Below are 9,121 nucleotides of genomic sequence, written 5' to 3'. Positions count from 1 at the left end.
GTCAAGGTGTAAGAGAGAAGAATACTTAATATTTTATTTGTATCTATTCGGAAAATGAAACCAAAGGTCACACAGCAACACGCAAGTTACATAAAGCAACTAAAGATAAAATGTGAGGGGTGCCAGAGAAACTGTAGTAAGAAGGGTCCAGGCGGAAGGTCTGACCCCTCTTTCTGCCCAAAACTGTAAGTGCACCTCCACCAAGAGACACCCATATAAAGAGATGCAAAGAGGAGGAGTTAAATAAATAATAGACAAGAATGATGCTAACAACAATAATAAAAGCGCAACGAGGTGAGACATCTTGGAAGGACTTGCATATGATTCGGAGAAGTTAGGACTTCTCAGCAGCCGCCTCTGCGCTGCGCTGGGAGTCGGGCCGGCGCGGCGAGCTGGTACGTCGGAGAGTCCTCAGTCGGTGCCAAGCTCTACCAATGCCCCGTTCTTCACTGGCGGTGATTACCCCTCGGACGCCAGCATATCGGGGAGGATATCTCAAATCAGGTGCCAGCGGCTGCTTGGAAACAGCTACAAGATCCCAAAATTTTCAGTCACCGAATTGGGCCCACTTTTTCTGGAGCCGAACTTATCTCAGAGAACAGCTCGGAGCCAGCAAAACCCCAGATACTTTTCCTGAACCTAATCCACGCTACCTTAGAGAACTTACAGAAAACCAAAGGATGAGATGGATAACATTTAGGCGGGGAAGGGAATATATAAGGCTTATCCTTTGGAAACATACACGTATTTTATATACTCTAAATAAATCTCCAGTACATGTTTGTGCCCCGGTTAGACTTTGTATTATTATTTACCACTGCCTTCCCGTCCCTTCGGCCTTGTCTAATCACGCTCAGCCAAGTGGCGGCTTCACCGCCCGGTCGTGCGGTCGGGCCAATGCTCTGTCCCGTGCGTTTGGGCTCCTGCCCTGAGATTGCGCAGTCCAGCCCTCGAGGGTGGTTTTCAGCACCACGGACAGCAGTCCCTCCAAGCCTGGCCCTGCGTGACTTTTTTCTTAGCGCCAAAACTTTTCTGGTAGAAATAGAAGGGAAAGAAGAGAAAGAGAAGGCCGGAGGCCACCAGGTGGGATAAAGGAGAAAGTCTGCGGCCTCGGAGGTGGGGGGGAGAGCCTGACCTGTCCCCCATCACCGCCTCCGCCCCGCTCCGGGGGGGACGCACACGCGGCCCTCCCGACCCGACGCCGAGGCCCGCCGCAGTCAGTGGACAGCCGAGTACTTCATTCGTTTTTGTTTCTGTCTCTGGTTGCAAAACCAGACCCTCACCACGTTCTTTTTAAGGTCCAGTTTCTCGGCGATGGCCGCGATCTTCTCCGAAGAGGGCCGCGGCTGGATGGCGAAGTAGGCCTCGAGCGAGCGCTTCTCGGGCGCCGCGATGGACGTGCGTTTGCGCTTCCGCTCGCTGCCGTTGAAGAGCTCCGGCTTGCTGTTTTTCTCTCGGTAGGCGGCCTCGGCTTCCTCCAGCCAGGCCTGCAGCACCGGCTTGAGCGCGATCATGTTGTTGTGCGACAGAGTGAGGGATTCGAACCTGCAGATGGTGCTCTGGCTGAGAGAGCCCACGCCGGGGATCTTGAGGTTGGCCAGAGCCGCGCCCACGTCCGCCTGGGTCACCCCCAGCTTGATGCGCCGCTGCTTGAAGCGCTCGGCAAAGGCCTCGAGCTCTCGCGGGTCGGACTCCACGTCGCTGAGACAGGCGGGCATGGCGCTGTGAGGCGCCACGGCGTGCGCGTGGCTCATGCCCATGGCCTGGTGCAGGTGGCCCATGGCGCCCAGGTGGTGCGGGTGGATCTGCGCCGGCATCACCGAGTGCTCGGGGGCGCCCAAGCCGCTCACGCTCAGCGTGGGCGAGATGTGCTCTAGCAGGTCGCCCTCGAGGCCCTGGTGCACGGCGTGGTGCGGGTGCGAGGTGAGCGCGGCCGGGTGGGCGATGGGCACGGTGGACGAAGTGGACGTGCAGGGCACGCTGCTCATGGTATGGTAGGTGGCGTCGGGCTTGAACGGATGGTTCTTGCCGTGGGAGACGATGTCCACCGCCGCCAGAGCTTCGGCGCGCGCCAGCAGGCTCTCATCAAAGCTTCCAAATATATTACCCTGCAGCTGCAAGCGAGAGGGCGCACGGCACGGTCAGTGGGGAATACCGCCAGCTCAGGACTACAACACATTTTCAAGCAACTGAGCTGCCGCTCCTCAAAGCCCAGGTCATAAAAATTAATACGGAGACAGAGGCTCCGCGGGAACAGACGTGCGGATCAGACACACGAATGAGAGCGCGCGCGCCGGGAGAGAGCGCGGGGGACACGCGCGGCGGGGTTCAGACAGCGGCGATTGTTCTGCGCGACATGAAAAAAACATGAAGCGAGTGCCTATCAAAAAAATGTGCCTTAGAGCGGTGATTATGCTCCAGTACGTACGTACCTGCGGGGCCGGGAGACAGACGCGGCGCATGGCCTCGGAGCCGGGGTGCAGGCCGGAGAACTTGGGCTCCTGGAGCCCCGGGTGCATGCCGAACGGCTGCTTGGCGTTCATGGCCATCATCTTCGCGCGCCGGGCAGGGAGGCAGCGAGGGGCATGGAGCGGCTCGTCCCGCTCGCCCGCCGCGCTGCAAGTGAGCGCCGCTCAGCGCCCGCGCTCCCCTCGCGCTCCCCCGCCCGCGCCCTCACTCGTCTTACACGCCGCCTGCCAGGAAGGGCCCGGGCGCGCGCAGGCGTGCTCACGCGCGGGGCACGAGCAGGGGCGGCCGGGGAGGGAGGCGAGGCCGGGCGGCAGCTCTCCGCGCGCCCCGCTGCGCCCGCCGCGGCATTTATACCCGCGCCCGGCCGGGCCTCCCCGGTCGGCCCCGCCCCGCCTGGCCCCGGCCCCGGGGACCTTCCAGATTCTCATTTTTTTCGTGGACGTTCCCCTCCTCCCTCCCCCAAAGCCCCCAACCTCTCCGTCCTGCCCCAGCTGGCACTGCCCAGATGGAAGGGTAGCCCCGAGTTGAGCGGGGCCAGGAAGCTCACACACACACACACACACACACACACACACTTCTTGTCGGCCCGGCTGCCGCCAAACTGCCCATTTCCAGGGCGCTCCTGGCCCCGCGCCCGAGCTGTCCACTGGAGCCCGGCCCCGGCGCGCAGAGAGGAGGCGCCTCCACGCGCCCAGACGGGCTCCAGGGAGCGTGAGGGGCGGCCAGCATGAGCCCCGGTGGCCCCCCGTCCCGCCCCCACCCGCCAGGGAAGGTCGGGGAAGTGCCTGCCTGCCCAGCCCACGGGGCCTGCAGCCGCCTTCCCAGTCCTACCTTCTCCCGAAAGACTACTTGCCCCGTTCCGCCTTCCCTCGACCCCCCAGTCCAAGGAAGCTTATTGACTAGTGTTCAGAAGAAACTCGCTGAAGAGCTGTGCAGAGGTCTTGGGGGGCCGTGCGCTTCTTCTGGGTTGCCGACACTGATAAGACCCATTCGCCATGATTTTGTAACTCCTTTTTTGTGCCGGGCAATTTAGAGAGTTAGCTCGCGGTACCCTCGCACCCTATGGGGTAGGGACTGTTATTCCGCCTTGCAGATGAGGAAAACGGGTCAGAGGGGGTAAGATTGCACATGGCTGGTTGGGAGCAGAGACATTCACCTGCGGGCTTGCTTCTTCCCTTGCCCATTCCACCAGTGTTCACTGGGGGGTCTGCCCTGTGCCTGGCTCCTAGTCTGACTTCCCAGACCCCTAACCACTGGGCTACTTTGTCTTCCTTCCCGAACTCTAGGGACCAAGCGCCCCGTGGACAGCACTGCCCAGCCCCCGCTTCCCCCCCTCCAGCCCCACTCTCACCCTGTTCCCTTCCCTCTTCCCTAGTCGTCTCTCCCCGCGCTGGTAAACATCGTGAATAATGGATGGGGAATTCTGGGGCCGCGGGCCGCGGCTCTCCGGGTTCAGAGAGAAGCCCTGCGCGCAGCTGAGCCCCCCTCGCTGCGAACGCAGCCTCCGCCCCGGGAGCAGCCTGGGGGTTTCAGACATCCGAGCAGCCTGGGGGCTAGGCCCTCTGCGCCCGGGTGTGGCACCTGGTTTACCAGAATGTTAACGTGGAGCGGGGTGTAAGGAGTGTTGGCCTGGGTGCTGCAGGGGGCACCTCTTGGCCTAACAGGAAGCCCTGCCTAGGTCCGGTTTCCCCACCCTCGGGTCCCCCCCAGTCCCTCCTGTGTCCCGTCCTCGGATGGGAAAAAGGACTCAGCCCAGGTGCGGGAGGCCTGGGTGTCCTTTCACTAAACTCTGGGCCTCGGTTTCCTGCACTCTAAAATGGGAATTCCGCTACTCTTTGCCTTCCTGGGTTCTGGTGAAGACGTTTGGAACTAGAGTTGAAAGGACAGCACCGAGCACAGAACCTAGGGCTCAATGAACCTCACAGCCTGATGCTTAGGGGCGCAGGCCCTGCACTCTGATTCAAAAGCATCTCCACCTCTCAGTTTCTCCTTCACTGACAGTTGTGAGGAGTGCACTGCGATAAGCACTTGGCGCAATGCCTGGCAGGTTGGAATTATGAAATAAATGTTCCTCTCTTCTTCCTCCCTCAACTTAAAGAGAAAACACGTGGGAGCGGGAGTGGCCAGGGTCACCTCCCTGGAGCATAGTTTGTCTGCAGGAACAGCCTGGCCCCTTGCCCCGCTTCTCCAGGGCAGCACCTGCTTTGCACCAGACCCCGTGCACAGCGCTGGCATACAGATGTGAGTCTCCATCCCTGCCCTCACAGTCACCGGTCTAGAATCCACTGTAGGAAGTTGTCTGTAAACTTGCACTGCAGTGGATGAGATGTAGATTTCACGCACAGGACGCAGAGCAGGGCTGGTGGGATTCCTGAAATACAAAATATGCTCCAGAACCATGGGCCTCAGGAGGGCTGGGTTTGGGACAGCATTCTAACACTGGGCCTTATGTGACTCTGGCTGGGCCTCAGTTTACCCACAGAGAGGGCTGGACGAGATGACTGCGAAATGTTTCCAGTGGTAGCAGAAGACTGCCATTCTGGTTAATTTAAATGCAACTCATTCTTGAGCTAATCAGGAGTTTCTCTCCTGGGACCCTTAGCTGCCCAGAAGCATTATTTTATTACTCACCAGCATGTAGGACCATTCATTCCTGTTTTCTGCCCAATGTAGAAGGCAAAAGGGAAAGGGAAGGTGAGAATACTAGATCCTCCTTGGAGAAGAATCTGTAAATTGCGTGGCCCACATGGAGCCTTAGATCCACAGTCACTCCATGTCTAGCTGTCTGTGAAGCTGAACCCCAGACACAGAGGGAAGAGGTCATCCGTATCCATCCATCTCAGCTTTGTCCCCTCAGGGGCCTGGGAGATACTTGCTGGGGTAGAGGTCACTCAGGGATCACCCCAGCAAAACCAACTGGCCCCCTTCGGGAGGCCTACGATGCTGACTCTCAGCTCACCAGCCCGCACTCCAGCATCCCCAGAATTAGGATTACAAATCAGAAACCACGCTGACATCAGGAACCTGTGCTCGCTGGGTTTTGCCATCCTTCCATTCAGGAAGGTCTACCAGCAGCCCTAGGCAGCCAGCGGTAAGGCAACACCCATCCTTAGGGACTAGTCTTTCGGAGAAGGTCCTGAAGATAACAGGCTGGAGACGAGAGGAGAAAAAGACCATACGGAAAGCAGTTGCAAGGGCGCCTCCCACACGGCTGACATCCTCTGCACTTTACAGAACTTGCAAATTTCTGACAGGGGCAACTCCAGTAAAATGAACTAGCTGGGTATCTAAAAGGAAAGCCTGGGACTGTGGTAAACTGAGAGCGCAGGCCCCACCTTCACCTGCATGGCACTGAATTACAATGAAAACACATACCATGTTCAGGACAAAATCTGTCTGAGGGTCTTAGGACCGCAAGGGCATTTATGGAAGTGACACTCACTAAAAGGGGCATTTTTTTCCTTTTACAGTCACTCCAGAATACCTACTGACAGCTGGGTCTTGCGGTGGGTTCTGCAGGCATAAAGCACACTGCTTCAAGAGCTCAGAGTCTAGGCAGGATATAAAACTGCCACATGGAACTCTAAGTCAGGACGCAGAGCATTATGTCCCCCAGAAGAACTAGCCCTGTAGGGGTGCTGGGTGAGCAGAGGTGTTTTCCTGGGGGCCAGGGATTTTCATCTGCAGCCTCTCAAATTACAACATCCTGGGACCACACCCAGAGATTTTTGACCACAAGGACTAAGGTGCTTTTTTTGGTTTTTTCCCTCAGTGAAAGGGGAAGCCACTCTTTATTTTTTAATTATAGCTACAGAAAATGCAAACATACACAAAAGTAGAAAGAACAATATACTGATCTCTCCTACACCCACTGAAGCAACTATCAAGTCATCAAGCCACAGCCCCTCCTGCCCCTCCCCTCCCTCTCCCACACTATCAGTCATCCAGGGAGACGCCCATGGACGGAATGTGGGTACAGGAGAGAGAGGGGCACAGTGCAACACTGCGGCTTTTAGTTGAATCAAAGCAAAATATCATCTCACTTCATCCATTCACTCTTTACACACTTAATCTTCATGCCAAAATTATGAGATAGCTACTATTTTCCCTATTTTACAGACACTGAAAATCTGATAGCCAGCAAATGGCTTTTTGTTGGGGTGTAAGTGACATACAGTAAACTGCACACATTTGAAGTGTACGACTTGGTAAATGTTGGTATACGTACATATACCTGGGAGACCATTACTACAGTCCAGATAGAGGGCATCCCTCACCCGTGACTTTCCTCCTGCACAACGAAGGTGCTTCTAATAGACATCTGTGATTCGAATCCAGGTGATCTGGGTGCTCAGCTTTGACAAACTTACTCTGGAAACTTGTTACCTGACACTATTATTACTGTTACTGTTGTTAAGACCTGACCTAATTATGTCAGTTTCACCAAGACACAAAGGGAGAGCTTTCCATCTTTGAGTCTCTTGCATCTTCCTCTATTATTTCTTGGTAAGAACGTGAACTTTTATGGTCTCTGCTCCTTGAAAGACTCTGGGTCCCCCCTGAGGGTGAGTCTTACCTGCCCCTGGGCCCCCAGCGCCTGTGTCTGCAGGCCTGGCCCCACGTGGAGGCTTACTGTACTGATCTGCATTGAATGGATACGTGCACGAATAATGTCCTCTCCAGGACTCTGGTCTGTGGTGATGGTGGACGGGAAGAGCAATCGGCGGGGTGGTTCCTGTGGGCAAGGCTCTGGGCTATGTGCTTTAGAAGTGATGCATGTACCCGCATCCCCACAGCAAGCCTGTGAGGTTATTGTCATTTCCATTTCACAGACGAGCAGGCTGAGGCCCTGGGAGGCTGAGCTGTCCAAGGGCACAGAGCCAAGCACGGCAGGGTAAGGACACAGGTTCTTCCGACCCAAGCCGACGCTTGGAACCACCATCCTGGGTTGGCACCAGCTTCCCGCCGCCCGAGCCCGGGGGCTGAGGAGCTGCGGTGAGCCGGGTTTTGCTTTCCTCCTGGAAAGCGAGAAGGTCTCCGCGGCAGAAGCCGGGAGCCTGGCCGGCCTCCAGGCTTGCTTCCGGCAGAGGCCGCTCGGAGGAGCCAGCAGCCGCCGGCCCACCCCCCGCCCGGGCCGCGCTGCACCTGGGAGAGGGGGGAGGGGAAGGGGTGCAGCGGAGACGGCCCGGCGGGGCGCCCGAACTCAACCTGCCGCCGCGGGAGCAGCTGGCGGGGCCGCCCGGCCAGGTGTTGGCAGCCGCCCGCCCGGCCTGCCTCCGCTTTCCCGGGCCTCCCACGTGAGCCGCCGCCTGCGCAGCTGCTGCCGGACCCGCCGCCGGCCGCCGCTCGCATTGTGCGCGGGCTCCGACCACCCGAGACGCCCCGAGGGACTCGGGGGCCCCAGGCCGGGCGCCGGGGCGGGACTGGCACGCGCCGCGAGCCCTCCCCGCGCCCTGGGGTCCCCCGCCAGCCCCGGGGCAGTGGCGCTCCAGGCGGGTCCCCGCTGCCAGCAGGACAGGCCGCCCCCCACTCAGGCACCCCCCTCCCCGGCCCCCGGAACGCGCGCCTCGACAGAGGACAGCGATGGGAAGGGCAGCCTGGAGTCGTGGTGGCTTCTCCGGGGAACTCCGAGCAGGGTCCCGGGACGGAGCGCGCGCGGGCGGGAGCGGAGGGCGGGCCTTGGAGCCCAGGCCGGGAACAGAAACTGGGAGTAAGGGGAACAGCAGGTGCGAAAGGAGCAGGCCTAGCGCTGGGGAAGAGCAGCAAGGCTGGGGTGGTGCGGCGGGGCGAGGGAGCCGCACATGGGGGGCTGACAGTCAGGAGGCAGGCTCGGGTTCTGCTGGGCCCTTGGGTTTCGCCCCATGGAGCGGGCAGCCGCAGGAGTGTCGAAGTAGCACAGCGACAGGATTTGAGGTCTGCTTCCACTGGCTGGGCAGGATTCGGGGCGCGGTGGTCCAGAGAAGAAGAGAGACCCCAGCCTCCCGGGTTTAGTCTCCTGCTTCAGGCAGAATCGGAGCCGACAGTCTGAATCTGAGGTGCCACTACCCAGAAGACCCTCCTAAGGACCTGGACAGCCAGCGCTTGGCTTTTGCGTCGTCCCCCTTTGCGCTCCCAGTGTAGGTCCCGCCGGCCTTGTCTTGGAGCTCTAGACTTGAGGACATGTGCGTCAGCAGAAGCCTGGCAGCCCTGTGTTTGTCCTCAAGAATATGGGCTCAGTAAACGCGTGGTTCCATTCCCAGCACGTGAGGACCGGTTTTGCCTTCTCTGGTTCACAGGCACCCTAGGGTTCAAAGTTGTCAAGTCAAACCCCCTGTGGCCTCGTTGGTTGTCATCCCTTCCGTGACCAAGGGATGGGGCCGTTTCTCTCACCCAGTCATCGTGGCTGTGAAGAGACAGCCAGGGAGGAAGTCCAGACGCAAACATGGATAAGTAGCCGGCTCTGCGTGCCTGGACAAACCGCGCAGGAGCTCTGGGCCATGACTGCAGGAGGGCTGGGGACAGGCTCACAGACCCCCTCTGTATGGATACGTAAAGATTCTAAGAGTGGGTCTTTGAAAGAGGATAGGGTTCAAATCCATCACCATAGATGGAAAGCAAGTTCTAAGGCCCCAAGAGCAAAGCAGGAGCTCTGCCGCTTCATGTATTGACCACA

The 9,121-nt window shown here is 58.6% G+C and overlaps 1 protein-coding gene across 1 annotated transcript; it reads right to left on the bottom strand.

Moving 5' to 3' along the window:
• Positions 1 to 1,161: 1,161 nt before the first annotated feature.
• POU4F3 (POU class 4 homeobox 3) lies at positions 1,162 to 2,769 on the bottom strand. The gene is made up of 2 exons (XM_017646523.3): positions 2,433 to 2,769; positions 1,162 to 2,114 (listed from the first exon to the last, which is right to left on the bottom strand). Exons 1-2 carry the CDS (start codon positions 2,550 to 2,552, stop codon positions 1,218 to 1,220), a joined length of 1,017 nt encoding a protein of 338 aa, XP_017502012.1. The 5' UTR covers positions 2,553 to 2,769; the 3' UTR covers positions 1,162 to 1,217.
• Between the last annotated feature and the right edge of the window lie 6,352 nt (positions 2,770 to 9,121).

The sequence above is a fragment of the Manis javanica genome, chromosome 14 (assembly GCF_040802235.1).
Source record: "Manis javanica isolate MJ-LG chromosome 14, MJ_LKY, whole genome shotgun sequence".
NCBI classification, from domain to species: Eukaryota; Metazoa; Chordata; class Mammalia; order Pholidota; family Manidae; genus Manis; species Manis javanica.
The sequence above is the reverse complement of the archived record's forward strand: the minus strand, read 5'-3'. Positions and strand labels throughout refer to the sequence as shown.